Source organism: Amphiprion ocellaris, chromosome 14 (assembly GCF_022539595.1).
Source record: "Amphiprion ocellaris isolate individual 3 ecotype Okinawa chromosome 14, ASM2253959v1, whole genome shotgun sequence".
Lineage (NCBI taxonomy): Eukaryota > Metazoa > Chordata > Actinopteri > Pomacentridae > Amphiprion > Amphiprion ocellaris.
In genome coordinates this window covers 13,482,456-13,499,547 of record NC_072779.1, presented here as the reverse complement: position 1 = coordinate 13,499,547, position 17,092 = coordinate 13,482,456, and the positions used below count along the sequence as shown (strand labels likewise).

The 17,092-nt window shown below is 40.5% G+C and overlaps 2 protein-coding genes across 2 annotated transcripts; both read left to right on the top strand.

Moving 5' to 3' along the window:
- The first annotated feature begins 1,344 nt into the window (after positions 1 to 1,344).
- LOC111573821 (organic solute transporter subunit alpha-like) lies at positions 1,345 to 7,494 on the top strand. Its single transcript, XM_023278153.3, has 8 exons — positions 1,345 to 1,639; positions 2,067 to 2,218; positions 2,444 to 2,517; positions 4,945 to 5,103; positions 5,334 to 5,445; positions 5,537 to 5,683; positions 6,122 to 6,227; positions 6,322 to 7,494. Exons 1-8 carry the CDS (start codon positions 1,564 to 1,566, stop codon positions 6,483 to 6,485), a joined length of 990 nt encoding a protein of 329 aa, XP_023133921.1. The 5' UTR covers positions 1,345 to 1,563; the 3' UTR covers positions 6,486 to 7,494.
- A 1,319-nt stretch (positions 7,495 to 8,813) lies between these two features.
- On the top strand, positions 8,814 to 13,044 carry si:ch211-244c8.4 (APC membrane recruitment protein 2). Its single transcript, XM_023278151.3, has 2 exons — positions 8,814 to 12,144; positions 12,248 to 13,044. Exon 1 carries the CDS (start codon positions 9,007 to 9,009, stop codon positions 12,097 to 12,099), a length of 3,093 nt encoding a protein of 1,030 aa, XP_023133919.2. The 5' UTR covers positions 8,814 to 9,006; the 3' UTR covers positions 12,100 to 12,144; positions 12,248 to 13,044.
- Positions 13,045 to 17,092: the final 4,048 nt, after the last annotated feature.

Sequence of the window (17,092 nt, the reverse complement as noted above, 5' to 3'; positions counted from 1 at the left end):
GTGCAAACCAACTTCTTGACCAGGTAAATTTTTATTGCCCTTCAACACCATCATTTTAGCTGTTGAGCTTGGCACTAATTATCAAGCGTTTATTATGCTTATATGCTCAAACACTGTAACATTACACCCACAGCCTAACTACAGGCCCATAAAGCCACAAACATGGCAGTAGACTCTTGTTAAATCTAAATTGTTCATCACTGGAGCTGTGTGCGCACAAAGGAAAGTATGTCACATCACATGTGCCCATTTGCAGTGGTAAATAAAACTCATAGGAGGAAAATCCACCTTCAGTTAACTGTAGAAAAGAGTCTGAATGAGTAACAATAATCTCTCGGTTCATAATAAAAATAAAATGATGCCCCAGCTCCATGAAAGCAAACCTTTCAAGCAAAAAATACATATCTAGTTTAGCATTTAAGAGTCAGCAGAGGAATTTGAAGGTAATAAGAAAAGATTTAAGTGCAGCATAAGTGCTGCTGAGTCATACACAGAGATAATGATAGCTCAGGACTGTTCTCTTCATTTTTTCTTGACATTTGATGTAAGCTGACTTTTTCTCTGACTAAGGAATTAGGACGAGCCGGAAACTAGATTGGATGATTATTAGCCAAGGAGAGTTGAATGACCTCAGTGTCGTTCAACTCTCCATAACATTGCAACAGATAAAGCTGTGGGAGCCTTAGCACTCAGCTTTACTGTGAACTTTTCAACTTCGAGATTCTTTATGAAGAACCATTCTTGATTTTCTAATCAACAATCCCAAACTGAATTTAGTCTCTTTTTTTCCACCTACCATATGATACTGACTATCTTGAGGGATTTCTTTGATTACTACTATTATTGGACTGTTTAAAATGTTTAAAACATTCATTTTTTTAAAAAGTGTGTTGGAAAGACAGTTACATGTCTTACTTTGAGTTTAACCTGAATAAAATGCTTTTGCATCCAACCACAAGTTTCTGGACCACACATCTGACTTTAGCTGAAACTGATGCTGACAGCAAACTAATATCATCAACAAATCCAAACAATTCCTGAGCCAAATTCTGAACACCAAACTGGGACACACTCTCACTTTTGGGCCTTTTTGCAAGTCACTTTGAACAAAATTGTAATTTAATGGAGCCGAATTACAAAACATCTCTCACAGTTCAAGCATGAAGGAATCCTCTTTATCTTGAGCTTTTCAGATTTACTAGGAAGGAAACATCACACCCTGTCAAAGTTCATGTCTGTTGGCATGCTCATTAAGTCTCACTCCTTCAATTTCAACTCTGACCTTGGTGTTTGTTTTTTTAATTACTTTTTCTGAGGTCTGTGAATGAATGAGTGACAGCCTCGGCCCATAAACTTGCAAGCAGTGTCATTACACTCTTACTGTGTTAAAGACTCTTAAGGTGTACAGCTCGCTCGCTGCCAGATCTGCTGCTAAAATCAACTGCCAGACATTGCAATGTAAAGACTGTTTTGGTAGACTTTTACAACTACAACCTGTTACTGGCTATTTCTTTATAAATTTCAATCTTTTTGGGAATTTTTCAAGAGGAATATCTGCTTGCCATGGAGGAATCCCTGAACGGCACCATCGATCCGGCTTGTTTACAAGAGCCTCCACTGGCAGCTGACATGCTAAAGTGTAAGTGGCCATCATTACTACTAGATACTTGCTGATAGTGTTTCCTTATCAACCAGTAACAGCAAATGGCATTTACAGTTACACTTACAAATGTCCTGAGCGAGTCTGAAAGTCTTGGTTTCTTGTTTGATTCTTTGAACAATATCCCACAAAGGGAGTATGAATCATTTAATTGTACTGAACGTGGTTGTATCTACTAGTGGAGGAGTCAGAGTGACAAAAAAAAACTTATATTCAATATTCATGTTGTTCTCTGATGAGAGGCTTTTTTTTAATAAAAAAAAGCTGCATTCCTGCTTCATTTGATTTATGTTTTCCAATGAAGACCACCTCATCTGTGTTGCTGCTGTGTGTTTTTCTGTCTGTAATATGCTGTTATATAATCTAATCCTCTGTCTCTGTCTCATCTCTTTTTGTTTTAAATCAGACCTAGATACGTTTGGATTGTGCCTGTACGCCATGCTTACCTTCATGTCCAGTGTCTCCCTGCTGCTATACCTGGAACAATGTGTCTATATTTATAAAAAAGTGTCGTACCCCAAGAAGACGACCATCATCTGGATCAGCGGTGCAGCACCAGTAAGCATTCAGGCCTGATCACACTTTATAATATGCTACTGATTCTCAAACTAAACAGACACACAATGATCAATTCTCAAGTGCTTTGATACAAGGTTCTTTGAAATACAACCAGAAATCTGACTGAAATAGAGAAAAGGAAACATATTATAGCTAAACAGCTATATTAATATTATTCTTAAAGCACTGCTGATGTTGTGGTTGGATGTTTGTATTCTGTTTCAGGTCATCGCCACCATGGCATGCTTTGGGATGTGGATCCCCAGAGCAGTCATGATCACAGACATGGCGTCGAACTGGTACGTTTTCTCTCAGCTACACTTACATCAGTGCACAAGAAAATTATTTTACATACATTGCATGGTTTATTTCACTGATATCTCCAAAAAGGGTTTTGTCCACATTCTAGAGTAAATGATGACGAGATAGGTTGTCATTTTAAAGATTTTGAATTCTGAGAAAATAATTGGTATTTCTCTATGTTCTCTCTTATCTGCATTTGCTTCCTTTTCTTCTTTTGCCCAACAACGACTTCAAGTATGTTATCTTAAAGCTACTGTGTGATCGACTTTGCAGTGAGCTCCCCCTCTACTGTTATCTAAATTATTTATCTTTTTATCAGTGGCCTCTGACACAGCTGGTCACAGGATGGTCACTGTCAATAGGCCTGGAGCCTGTCAAACTGTTTGCAGATAGCATTATTTAAAAGACAAAATAAATAGATTTAAAAAACGACCACCAAAACTTGAGAACACTTGTTTTAAAAAATAAATAAATAAATAAATTTTTAAAAAAAAATAAATTTAAAAAAAAAAAAAAAAAAAAAAATATATATATATATATATATATATATATATATATATATATATATGCTCTATCATTCAAAAGTTTGTGGTCACTTAGAGATGTCCTTATTTTTGAAAGAAAACCATTTTTTTAAATGAAGATACCATTAAATTAATCAGAAATACGGTCTAGACATTGTTCATGTGGTAAATGACTATTCTAGCTGGAAATTACTGATTTTTAATGGAATATCTACATAGGGGTACAGAGGAACATTTCCAGCAACCATCACTCCTGTGTTCTAATGCTACATTGTGTTAGCTAATGGTGTTGAAAGGCTAATTGATGATTAGAAAATCCTTGTGCGGTTATGTTAGCACATGAATAAAAGTGTGAGTTTTCATGGAAAACACGAAATTGTCATGGTGACCCTAAACGTTTGTACAGTAGTACATTTTAACAAGAAAACACTGCTTGGGAACACTACTTATTCATAAAGATTATGCAAACCCAACCATGTGGAAAATCGGCTTTTTGATCATTTATTTACTAGGTACGGATAATGTGGTACACTGTGTTATACTTTGACACCTGGGGGTGAATGTAATAAGAATCACTTCTTGCTGTCATTTTCTATATTTGTCCACTAGTCTCTGACCATTGGTTTGTTGAAATTTTTAACCAGAAGCATTTAATTCAGCTGCAAAATGTGTAAGAATTTTCTTGCATGCTCTGCCCATTTTTATGCCCTGACAACATTTCATTGGGCTTCAGATCTGAGCTTTATCTTGGCCATTCCGTAACTCCACTTTTAAATCATTTCTTAGTGGCTCCGCTGTGTGCTCAAGATTGTTATCCTGTTGAAAGTTCCACTTCCAGTTAAACTTTATCTCCTGAACAAATGGCCTCACATTATCTTCAAGGACTCTGCAATGAAGCAGAATTCAACGGAATCAATAACTAGAAAGCTATCCTATGTGAAAAAGTAATTGCCCCCAGCAGTTTGGTTCAATTTCACCAGCCACACTCACATATGATACATACTGCCAGACTTGTTGAACCAAAACATCACTAAATAGAACCTGTCTGGCTTTTTGATGTAGCTAAAGGGTCTCAAAAAGCAGTACAATACTATGTTCTGAAGAAATTCAAGAACAGAAAACAAAGTTATTGACATTTATCAGTCTGGAAATGGTTACAAAGTCACATTCCAAAGACCTGGATGATGTCTCATAATTGATGGAGCCATGAATTCTTTTCTTCATCAAAAAATCCTCCTGGAGAATATCCACTCATCAGTTCATGACCTAAAGCTCAAGCACAAATGGGTTCTGCAGCATGATAAAGACCCAAAGCACACAAGCAAGTCCACCTCTGAGCGGCTCAAAAGTCCGGACTTGAATCCAATTGAAATGCTATGCCAAGACCTTAGACGGCCAGTTCAGACTGTTGTTTGCTGAAGGCCTCATAAAGCTCTTCAGAATCTGGCATGATAAACTTTAATAGCAAAAAAAACACCAAACACTAAAGGTCAAAGGTTTGAATAAAATTCCCTGGAAGTGTGATAAGTCTATTTACTTTTTTCATGAGACTGACAGCAAAATGTTAATTTTATGTGACAGTTGTTTGACATTATCACCTTTTTCAAATGTTCAGAGGAAAAAGATATTCTGCAGTGTACTCACTTTTTAAATTTGATTGTAAATAAAATGCAGGATTTTTTTTAAATAAAATTTTTCCACCTACAGTAGTAAATTCCATGCAGAGCAGTTGTGTGTATTTGTAGTAAATACATGTCACAACAGGTTGTTGTCACATGTACACTGCAAACAGACTTAACTAAAATATCACAAACTGAAAATTAAGTTCAGCACCCTATGAACAGGATTTCTTGTGTATTTGCATTCGCTAATAGGGCCTAAAGTTCTTTCTGTCTGTAGTTATTTTGCAGTCGTGGTGTACAAGGTGTTGATCCTGCTGGTCCAGGAGTTGGGGGGCAGTAGTGCTTTTCTGGAGCGGTTTTCTGGTACACCCTTTAAAATCAGCACGGGACCCTGCTGCTGCTGCTGCGTCTGTTTACCCCGAGTACCCATGTCACGGTATGTGTAGAGTTTTTATTACAGTCTGGGTATTACTCTTCTGGCTCTAATATCTCAATTCTGTGTTCTTTGCTGCTACTCTTTCTAAACTGAGAATAGTTTTTTTTATTAATTTAATCCCAGGGATATAAATGATATAATCTTTCTATGTCTCTCTGTACTGACTGCACATTGTGATTTGGCAGTACATATTCATAATACTGAACTGTCTGTGGTTTGGTACTATTCAGGGGAATGCTCTTCCTGCTGAAGATAGGTGCTCTACAGTATGCAATCCTAAAAACTGTGCTTTCTGTCATCTCTGTAATACTGTGGACGAATGGATACTTTGATCTTTCTGATGTAAGTGTCTGAAATGCTTCTCTTCATATTTTATCATAATGAGTGTAAATAGCCATAGCATTAAATTTAACTATTTCTTTGTCTTTTGCAGCTAGAGATCACTGGAACAGCCATTTGGATTAACCCGTTCATTGGCGTCCTCACCATCACCTCTCTTTGGCCCGTTGCCATCGTCTTCATGAACACTAACAGCCTTCTACGCAGCCTTAACATTATACCCAAATATGCCATGTACCAAGTGAGTCAACACCTCCGACACCATATATGGCAGGGCTTTCATGATACTATGGATTAAAAAAAACAAACAAAAACATCAGCTGCTTTGTGTAGAATTTTAAGTTTATAAGTTGCCAAAACTTTAATAATGAATTGCAAATTTCTTTTACTCCTCTGCATCAAAATGCTGGTTTTACCACACAATTAAGTTTATATTCCTATTCAGTGAAGCCGAAGATAAAATGTCACACATAAATAACATCAGGATTTATGTTAATATGGTCCCAAACCGTTAATCCTTCTGAACATTAAAGTAAATCTGTAACTGAATTTACAAGGCTACTCACTCAGGAACATAGGGCGTAACTCTAATTAAGGGACATAACTGTGTACTGTAAATCCTCACTATATATAGAGTACATACGGTAAGTAACTGATCAATGATTGATTTTCTCCTCAGCTTATACTTGTATTGAGTCAGCTGCAGACGTCAATCATTAACATCCTGGCTTTGGATGGAACCATCGCCTGTGCCCCTCCTTTGTCGTCTCAGGCTCGTGGATCCAGTAAGAAACATTCTGAATGTCTTTCATCATCTGCTGCTGGTGTGTCAAATGATATATTCATTTTTAAATTTTCCTCTGTGTGTCTGTCCTGCAGTGCTCAGTCAGCAGATGATGATCATGGAGATGTTCATCATCACTCTGGTCAATCGTTTTTTGTACCGTCGCCCATATGACACACTTCCCTCTGAGACGCATGACAACAACTTGAACGGCAAAGTGGCAGACTGGCAGACTGCTCTTGTGGAGCATGATGTCTAAAAAGGAAGATGGCACAACAACAAAAAAAACACTGCTGTGTAGGATTATCTAAGTTAGGAGTTCAACAAAAAGTCAAACTTCAGTTCCATATAATACTTTACCTCATTGCGTCATTTAAGTGTAAGGCTCCAAAGACTATGTGACTTTCAGCCTTATTTCTTTGTAGTTTCCATATTTAACATACTGATATTTGCTCATAACTGTATCCCCCAGATGGCAAAACTTGGTTCATCAAAATTACTACTTTCAGTCCAAATAATAGTCCACAGGGACATTAATTCTGGAATTATTTACCTGTTTTTGTATTCCACTTAAAACCTTATTTTCTAGTGGAGGTGGCAAAAATGTCATCATATCTCATAATTTGCACAAACGAGCAAACTCTATTTGATAGACAGTAGATGTAAGAAAGATCAGATTTTGTTTTTGTTTTTGTTTTTTTTTGGTTCTTTTTTGATTTAGTTGTTTTTCTAGTTAGATATGCAGTAATATAGAGCCACTACCAGATTGCTGAATACTGAACACACTGAGTCTCGGTCAACCTGCTCCTCTAAAGCTCACTCATTAACATGACCCCATTTGTTTCTCGTTTAAGTGTCTACAAGACTGCAGCTATGTGTATTTGTTTTATTATTTCAGGCTGAAATCTACAAAATACGCAATATACAGAGAAATGTATCATCATACTGTATATATACTTTGTCATACTGGGACAAAGTCATACAGAGGGTAACAGGGTGGCAGGATTACATTTCCTTACAGAGGGGTAATTAAAAACATCTATTTATTTTTATTAATGTATCTGTGTATGTGCTTGAGATACACCTAGAAATGTCAATGTTGAAATGATCTGCAATGACATCGAATGTATTTTTTTGTAGTAAAGGGGGAAATAAATACTAATACAGTATTTTGTTATTATTGCATGTTTTCATCACAGTACCTGTGCTGCAGGTATTTATGTATACTAGGGATAAAATTCTAAACATAAAACATTTAATTAAAAGCACCTTTACTGTGTTTTTTAGGGAGGTAATTTTATAATGTAGTTTCAATTTATTTTGTACTGCAGATCATATGTTTGTCCATTCCTGCTTCCCCTCTTTAAAAACACTTCGAGAAACATTTTCTTCAGACACTTTTTGAAGATTCTGTCTTCAAACCCTTTTCTGTGTCTGAACACAGTCTGGAAAAATAGCCAGATTTATTCAAAGATGGCTGACCTACTTGCACACAGACTTATTTGGGCCAGGGAATGCATGTGGATGAGACAGCAGCTTTATTTTCAGACTTGGTGCGCATTTTGAAAAAGCAGAGCCACATGCTGTTTCTGACGCAACCACAAGAGGCCACACATGTACCACCACAAAGCATAAATCACTATCCTGGCCATTAAAAAACAACAGTCGCCTCATCTCTTTATTTCACATTATTTATACATCAAAAGAAACGTGTATTCACATTTTATTCAGGGGGGCCACACAGATATTATATAAAGGAAATTAGTGCTGTATTGGCAGTTGCTCCAAACAGTTCACAGATTTTTTTTCTCCTCGTTTCCACCACTTAAATGAAATCCATTCATTCACTGACAATTATGTAACAATTCTAAAAGATTTTTTTTTCTCACGACTGTTGTTGACTCTGTTTAGATGCTCAAAAGGTCACAGGATCACTTTAAAGTTGATCTTAGAATAGATGCACCAACATTTACACTTCACATTAAGTTTTTGTATTAGTTTTTTTGTGCTTTGCAATTTTACTTCTTGAAATTAGCAGGACAGTAGATAGGTGGAGAATGAAAGAGGAACATACTGTATTTAGGCATATAGGTCAATATTCTAATTATCTCCCAAACTTAAACATGTATATAGAAAAAAATTGCACTTTACCATAATAACTACTGATAAATAGGAATTTAATAAAACTGTTAACAGAGTTCAGTGAGTTACTGTATGATGCTTGAATACAACAGATGCGATAAAGACTAGTTCATTTAGAACGATGGCAAATCCGTTCCATGAGCATCAGGCTGCATATAGAGGTAAACTGCATTAATCTGGATGAGATGTTTATGTAAAGCCAGATCATTCAGAATTCAGTATTTGGCCCTATTAATGGAGCATTTGTTTTTGCTGTTTATGTAAACAGAGTCATCAGACAGGGAGGAAGAGAAAGCTGCGTTCAGGGTGGGTTGATGACAGCCCCTGGCTCTGCATTGCTGACGAAAGCTGCTTAGCTCCTCTGTTGCTACGGTAACCGGGGAGAGCAGCCAGACAAAAAAACGAGGCAAAGGGGAGGGGCTTTCAAGGGAGAAATAGAGGAGAAAGGGCTGGATGGGAAAGATAGACGGAGGGAGGGATACAGACGAGTGATAAAGAAACACGCTGAGAGCAGCAGAGGTAGACTGAGGCTGCAAACGGAGATAAAGGTCTGGATATAAATGCTCCATACACTGGCTGAGGAATAAGAACTGCAGCAGGGTTAAGGATACAAAGAAAAGGGGGGAAACAGAGAGAAGATGGATGTACAAACGGAGAACACGGACCCCCCGCCTTGTGAATCTCAGCCAAGTGGAAAAATCAGAAAAGGATTCAAGCTGTTCGGCAAACGCAAGCCAGGTAACATCTTTTCTATTCGAAGCAAAGCGGATGGAAACAACAAGTCACCTGTTATCAGGAGCAATACGCTTGATGGATTATCAGAGACCCTTGCACCAGATTCAGAGCAGGAGGCAGACAAGGAAAAGGGACAGGAGCTGAGTGAAGGAGAGAGGGAGCAGGCGGATGAGGAACCACTTGGCGAAGATGGCGTTCTGGCTGCTGCTCATGCTCGCACCTCCATTTCTTCAGCCAGCTCGGCCAAATCCCTCAGCTTCTTGTCACTGCTGAGGGGCGGCCGAAGAGGAGTGGGGGACCGCCGAGTCCAAACTGTGTCCCAGCCGACGGGGAGACAGCGTCGTGGGCTGAAGGGTCTCTTCAGCAATGTTAAGTTCAGATCAAAGGATAAGGAGGACAAGGAGGAAGCCCCTCCGAGCCCACTGCTCATGTCATCCCGAGCCAACAGTGTGGAGATCATCAAAGAGGACCTCACCCTCACACCCAAATCCCAGCCTCGCTCTCTGGACAGCCCTGAGACTGAGAGCTATGAGCCCAGCAAGAGTTTAGCAACACCAGACAGTGCAGCAACGTCCCCGTCAAAGACTCCCCAAGTGACAACAGTGAGTAAAACTAATGAGCATGTGCCGCCTTCGCCCACCTCTGAACCACCAATGGTCCCTGGTGATACGAGCTTGAGCTGCCTGCTGGCAGACATCTCCTCTCTCCTGACCTTTGACTCAATCACAGGGGGTGGAGACATTATGGCTGATGTGGAGGCAGAGTGGGGGAAAGCCAGCAGTGCTATCAGCAGTCCCGTGTTCAGTGAAGTCACGTTATCATCCACATCTCTCTTCTCCACACCCACCATCTCCTCTCCACTGACTTCTACGTCTGTCAGCACTGCTGCCACAGCAAAGCCTTCTCCTGTAACCGTCCCCACAACAGCTTCGACCCAATCCTTCGCTTCTCTGACAAAGACAACTTCAACCTCGTCTCCCATTTCCAAGCCGAGCACCATCATCACAACTTTCACCAAATCTTCCACTTTGACTACTCCCTCAGTCAAACTGAGCACAGACTCTACTGCAGCCACTGAGTCTTCTACCACCATTAAAATTAAATCAACTCCTGCACCCACTGTAACAAAACCCTCAACCACTCCTGTAACATTAGCAAGCCTTTCAGCTCCAACGTCTTCCCATTTGACGACAGTTAAATCAACAACGAGCTCCACCTCTACAGCTACTATGGCTCCTCCGAACACCCCGGCCACTGTAGTAAAGGCTCCTTCAGCCAGTCCAACTTTTACCTCTACAGCTAGCAAACTGGCTTCAGAGATTGCAGAACCTCCTCAAATGATTTCTTCCGTAAGTAAACCTAGTCCTGTAGCTACTTTACCTCCTGTGTCTGCTAAACCTTCACCAGTAGCCCATACCCCTCCCATCCCTGCTGCCATTACCCAACCTTCAACTGTTAAATTGGATTCCGACAGCAGTTTAAACTTGCAAACATCAACTTCCTACAAACCCTTCTTAAGTTCGACTGCAGGAGAGTTTAAAGCCCCAGTGACAGTATCAACACCCTGTACAGTTACAACCAAACCTTCTCCTACACCGGTTATTCTCTCCAAGATGACAACAGCTCCCACATCAATTACAACTGCAGACTCAGTATCCCTTTCTAAGCCTGCACCCAGCTCTACCCCAGTGGACCTAAATAAAACCCCTCCCCTGCCTGTAAAAGCTCCAGATGTATGTTCTTCCTCTACCTTAACTGCCTCTAAAACCCAACCCTCCCCTGCATCTGTCCCAACTCCATCCTCAACTTCTTTAGATAAGTTTCTTCCTGCAGCTACACCCTCTCCTGCACCAGTCTCTATAGATAAGATGCCCCCAACTCCCACACCAATTTCAGGCCCCACCTCTAATGCTGTTGCCTCTACAGCATCCCCAACACCTCCTGTTTTGGATCAGATCACACTCTCTCAACCTAAGGCCCCTCCTGCTCCTGCTCAAATCCCAGTTTCTGTATGTAAAGATCTGCCTCCTCCTGCTCAAATGCATGTTTCTCAAACTAAAGCCTCTCCTGCCTCTGCTCAAATTCCAATTTCTGTATCTAAAGCCCCTCCCGCCCCAGCTCAAGTCCCACTTTCTGTATCTAAAGAACCACTTGCTCCTGCTCAAATGGAGATTCCTCAATCTAAGGCCCCTCCAGCTCCTGCTCAGATTCCAGTTTCTGTATCCAAAGCCCCTCCTGCCCCTGCTCAGATCCCAGTTGCTGTAACTACAGGCCCTCCTGCCCCTGTTTGTATCCCAACATCTGTATCAAAAGAACCAGTTTCTCAGCCCAAAGCCCATCCTGCACCTACAACTGCCCCTTGCCCTGTCACTTCACCTCCTTCGACCCCTGCACCTTGTCCAAGTGAACCTCTGGCCTCTGCTAAGCTGAGGGGAAGTGGATTGGCATCAGTGGACAGGCACCTGGCTAGTTCAAATATCACGGGAGCACAGAGAGTTCAGGCTGTGTCATCAAAAACAGAAGAACTGCACAGTGAGCCCCCACGAGAAAAGAAGATGCCCCAGGTAAAGGCATCGGGGCTTAGCAAAATACCTGTAGTTGGTGGAGGCAGAGCGACCAAGCTACCTGTCCGAGACAACCAACACGCTGACGATGAACCGAGTAGGGACCCACCTACTCCTGTGCTGGAAGAAGAGAGGCCCCATTTCAACTCACATGATGCAGGGAGAAAAGATAAAATTAGCGCTGTTGAGGCAAATGTTCCCACCTCAAAACACGTGCAGGAGGAGAGTCAGCAGATTCAACCACCGAAAGTTCTCACCAGTTCAGCGCGTGACTCAAAGATCCCTGTGAAGCACGGCGCTCAATCTCACACTGCCTCCCAGATCCCTCAGAAAGAAGCCCCTCGCACCAAGATACCCGTGTCCAAGGTCCCTGTCCGCAGGGTTGGTAATAAACCTGCAGGTACAGGCGGCAGCACCCAGATGAGAAAATAAATCAATGGACTGGATCAGTTAATGACACATCCTACGGCTCTGACAGTAAGTTTTTTTTTCCAGCACCACTCTTTTTAAATTCACATTTCTATACTGTAATTCTGGCTCGTGTCTCTCTGTCATCTCTTGGCTTCACTTACACCACAAGCAACAGTATCAGAGTCGAGGAGGGCGACAGCACTCAAGCACAAAACATCTCTACGGGGAGCCGAAGCAACAAGCCTGGCTCTTTGGTACTGGGCCAACTGGACATGCACTCAGGAAAGGTTCAGGGTCACACCTGAGCACACAGCAGCATCCGTAACTAAGGAAAAGCAAGATAAAAGGTCGCCTGGGAACACGGTCACATTCACACAACATGGGCGAGTGCCTTTTTAAGGGTGCTTTTCCTACAGACTCTCAGAATTTATTCAGTCTTTTTTACAGTACTTTTAACTTTTGTTACTCCCACTTTTTGTAGGAACTGTCAAGTCTTTTTTGTCTTTCTTTCCAGCAAGTCTCTTTGATAATAACCAGTCCCTTTACCTTTTATTTATGTCAGGAGATGAACCGCAAGAGCTCTATAAATTAATGCAACAACCAAATTTACATTCCACACCTATCTATGGATGTATGTAGCAGAAATCGTGCCATTAATTTTTGCACATGATGTTGAACTGTACAGCGCCTGTGTGTCCATCTACTCATATGTAACATTGTCAGATCTCACTGTGAACTAATGGAGGGACTGCGGTTTTGTGGACAGCAGCCATTATGAATGGCACTGTGGACATTTGAGCGAGACAGAGAGGATGGTGAGATGAGATCTCCAGCTCGTACAGTGGCACATCTTTATCCATACCCCAGCTATACTCAGATGAGAGCAGTATCTCTGTGCAGAGACTCATCGATGTTGTTCTGTTTCCTATTTAATCAATAAAACAATATGAGTACTTAGCAAGATGAGATCTGTTTAAGCTGTGAATTGTATCCTGGTGTAACTACTGTTTCAGTTTGCAAACGGATCAGGAAATATCAGCATGTATAAATAATTTACTGCTTCTTGAAAGGAATACATTATGCGGAGTGAAATGACATAACTCTGTCAATTAGGGAACAGTTAAATATGAGAGTGAACGGAATGACAAAACATTTTTATATTTTCACTGACTAATCCCCACATGAGCTCACCATCTTACAACAGCCGAGGCTCAGATTGTCCTTTTAGAAGCATCATTCCAACATCACTCCAAGCTCACTGACCTGAATAGTAAGCACATGAATGTCAGTAGAGCCGGACCAATCAGCTGCAAGGGGAAACGCTTAACATGCATACCTTATTATCAGGAAAAGGGTTCGGAATGTGTGTCACTGCTATTCTTAGTGTAAAATGCATCTAATGGATCTGCTGTATAATTTCCCCTGCAACTGAGTGGATCATGAGTTTAAAATCACTGCAGAGGAGATCAGGCGGATAATTATTTTAACAGCAAAGGCTTGAATGAATTATAAAGACTATCCACAATAAAAAGGTACTAGTGATGAGAGAAAAAACATGAGGTTAAAGCTGATCTAAGTCATGGGGTAAAGTTAAGAGGAGTCTGGTGTTAGGAATAAGGAGTAAAGAACAAAGAGTGAATGTTTCTTTCTTGTTTCACTAAAATGGGCTGCAGAGGTGACACAAAAAGACCTCTGTTTGCTTTATGAGGCCAGAGGCTGCAAGCTGAGAAGAGAGGACCACCAATTGCACTGAGAAAAACACGAGGATTTCACCACATCAGGTGCTGATACAGGCTAAAGACAGCAACACCATCTCCCTGAGAAAAGAACAGTGTCTCCCTCAGGCTCTGACACAACACATGGCTGCTCCTCGGTAACACCTGTCATCTGGGATTTAGGCATTTAAAAATTGGCTTATAGACACGCCTGTAAGAGCAGGAATCAGGCTGGTTAAGAGGACACATCATGGTGCAGAGGGATAAATTACAGAATTCCCTTCATTACTGGGAAATATTGGTGTGAATATGACTCCTATGCTTTTAAAGAGGAGAATATTCAGTGAATGATTCCTTTTGTCCGAATCCATTCACATGATTTCCTCCAATGTGTCTTTCACGTTGCTGAATGATAGAAATAACAGCCTTGAGTGCAGAACATGTTGGAAGGAAACTTTTGGAGCTGTATTGCATAAGCTGCCTTAGCGTACCTATGCTTATGGGCTGTTTGTGTGCTTCCCTGCACACAGTCTCTCTTATCTTTAAGGCCAGCCCCTTGCCCCAAATATGTTACAGAAATTACAGCACCCACAAGGCACTGAGGCCACCCTGGCTTTCTATGGTCTGTATGTGTTTGTGTCTGTTTCTGCCTCTGGAGAAACGATGTGCCTCTTTAGAAACGATGTGCCTCTTTAGAACCTAATTTAGCATGCTTCATTCTGTGTTTCCATGCCAACCCCACTAGGTCAACCAATGAGAGTCTGAGAGTGTCAGGAGGAGGGTCTAAAAACACGACTGCCCTAATGAGCACACACACAGTACATAAGAGCAATTATAGCATTTAAATGTACAAATTTAAATGGAATTATTGACTGTGTCATAATGGTCCGTGTACGGATCTGGTAATTGGATTTTCCGTTCTGAAACGGGTATTGAAAAACAGAAAACGAGTGGTTATTTGATTTTCGTTTTAAAATACAAAAATTTAAATTGAAATACAAGGCGTTTCTCCTTTTCATGATCAAAAAGGGATATACGAATTTTAAAAATGCTTTGATTTTCATTTTATATTTAGAATAACAAGAAAGTAAAATCAGTAAGAGACAGAAAAAATGTCCGTTTTTTCATTTTCTGAGACCGGAAGTGGTCATCAGCAAGTGTGGAGCCAAACGACAACAAGATTCTCAGAGGGCGGAGCCAGAGAGCAGTGATTGGTCAGACCATAGATAATATAGAAGACAGCACGCTAGCGTATCTAGTCTATGTATATGTATGGTCGGCACGTCTGGTAGCATCTCTGACTGCGGTTGACCTTGTTTTTGGAGTAAAACACGGTAAGAAGATAAATACTTCTAACCAGTAGCGTTGTTTTGTTGTACGTTAAGTCAGCGACTTGTGAAGAGTTGTGTTTTGTTGTGTTTGAGCAGTTGGTCCGGACGCGTTAGCTAGCTAAGCGGCTAAGTTAGCTAGCGGGCTAATTAACACAGGTGGCTAACTTACCGCTGAACACCTGTTAGTTGCTGCCTCAGGTGTCCGTCATTATTAGAATGACCTTCTCAACCTGTATTTCTCTGCTGTGTATTTTAGCTTTTAAAAAAGTTATTTTACTTTAAGGTTAACTGAAACCCGTTGAGCTGCGCTGAAGTTCAACATTCAGCTGGTTTGAATTAAACTGCGCTTAACTTAACATTGCGCAACATTACCTCTCTGAATCTCCATAATTTCATTAAATTCCTTCTCTCTTCCACTGCTCAAGTTCAATCCAGTATATAAAATGACATTAATAGTGAATAAACTAACAACCAGCCATTGTATTTATTTATTACTGTATGTATTTGTAGTAAAACATGAGTTGAAACATCCTACTTTTGGATCTAGAACTGCACAAGCCGTTCATTTTCAGTCACCTGATGAGTTAAACTCCCCTTTTTATGTGAGGTTGAAGCAGAAAGTCTGAGTTAACAAAGAAAGTTCTTTATAATTTGCGATACCTGTTATCTCTGACTGAGGCTTTAGTTTTTGTTGAGCTGATTTACACGTAGAAACTTTGTTCAGGAAAATTTCTCAGTAGCTCAGAGGACAGGCTGCTTTTTACACAACCTTGTAAGAGAATGTCTGTCAATGCTTTCAGCAGAATTTAGAAACACAACACTTCCTAAACAGATATTTTGAGGCTGTGAGGTTGAACGTTTGAGAGTATATCTGTGTTTTTGTTTGTGGTCTTTCTGTTTCTAGGTGGAAGCTGAATTAGTGAGGATGACTCCTGCTCCTGTCATCTCTAAGCTCCTCACACATCTTTACCTGCACATGAGGAAAATCACTCCTGTAGAATGCAGGTATGTTTGTCATTATTATAAAAAGATGTTGCCTGGTGACCTGTCAGAAACCCATTATACAGAGTCAGCCAAAATAATGTTTACACACATCAGGAAAAGAAAAACTAGCATAAATATTTCAATACCAAATTTATTCAGACATCACGAGATTAATAAAAGTTATCTTTGCCCTCTACAATTACAAGAGGTGCTCAAAGTGGTGGCTACTGGCTTCCAGACATTTCTGTTGTGTTGTAGACGTAACTTGTTGATGCTCCATTCATGAGGGTAATGCCATCTGTTGGGAAAACATACAACAGGACAGAGAGTTATCGTGATTTGATCAAACTTAGAAAGAGGTATCTATATGTGTAGAAGTACTTTTACAAATGAAATATCTATAAAAGTTTTTCTTTTCGTGATGTCTGTATACGTTATTTTGCCTGACTCTGAACTTAATGAGAACAAAACTGTCATTTAATTGTTGCTTTGAAAGCTTCTTTAGTGAAAACCAGCTGGTGTTCTGCTTTGAAACAAACTGCTGTTGAGGTCTGTGTTTTTAGGTTTAACCCCACAGTTTCTGAATGAACTGATCATATATTACTGATCATATAATCAGCATGACAATATAACAGTATAACATTATGACCACCTGACTAATACTGTGTTGGTCCCTTTATGCTGCTAAAACTCCTCTGACCCAGTGGTTCATCAGAACCTCTGAGGATCCTGTGGATTCTGTGGATCCTGTGGGTTGCAGGGTGGGTCCTACCTAGACCAGGCTGATCCTGGACCATCCCACAGATGCTCAATCAGATCTGGATGTGGGGAGTGTGGAACCCAGGTGAACAGCTTTGCTCTGTCGTGTTCCTCGGACCACTCCTGAGCAGTTTTAGTTTAGTTTTTAGTTTTAGCTGGCATCAAGGACTGCTGTTGCCATGGAGACTAGGGGGTTGTTTGTCCTGCAGTGTTTAGGTGGTGGTA

Bases quoted from the DNA above. Each gene is read 5' to 3' on its own strand.
- LOC111573821 (XM_023278153.3), top strand. From the start codon at position 1,564: ATGGAGGAATCCCTGAACGGCACCATCGATCCGGCTTGTTTACAAGAG. The intron at 5,684-6,121 runs GTGAGTCAACAC...TTTTCTCCTCAG, and splicing joins CCAAATATGCCATGTACCAA to CTTATACTTGTATTGAGTCA. The intron at 6,228-6,321 runs GTAAGAAACATT...TCTGTCCTGCAG, and splicing joins GTCTCAGGCTCGTGGATCCA to TGCTCAGTCAGCAGATGATG.
- si:ch211-244c8.4 (XM_023278151.3), top strand. From the start codon at position 9,007: ATGGATGTACAAACGGAGAACACGGACCCCCCGCCTTGTGAATCTCAG.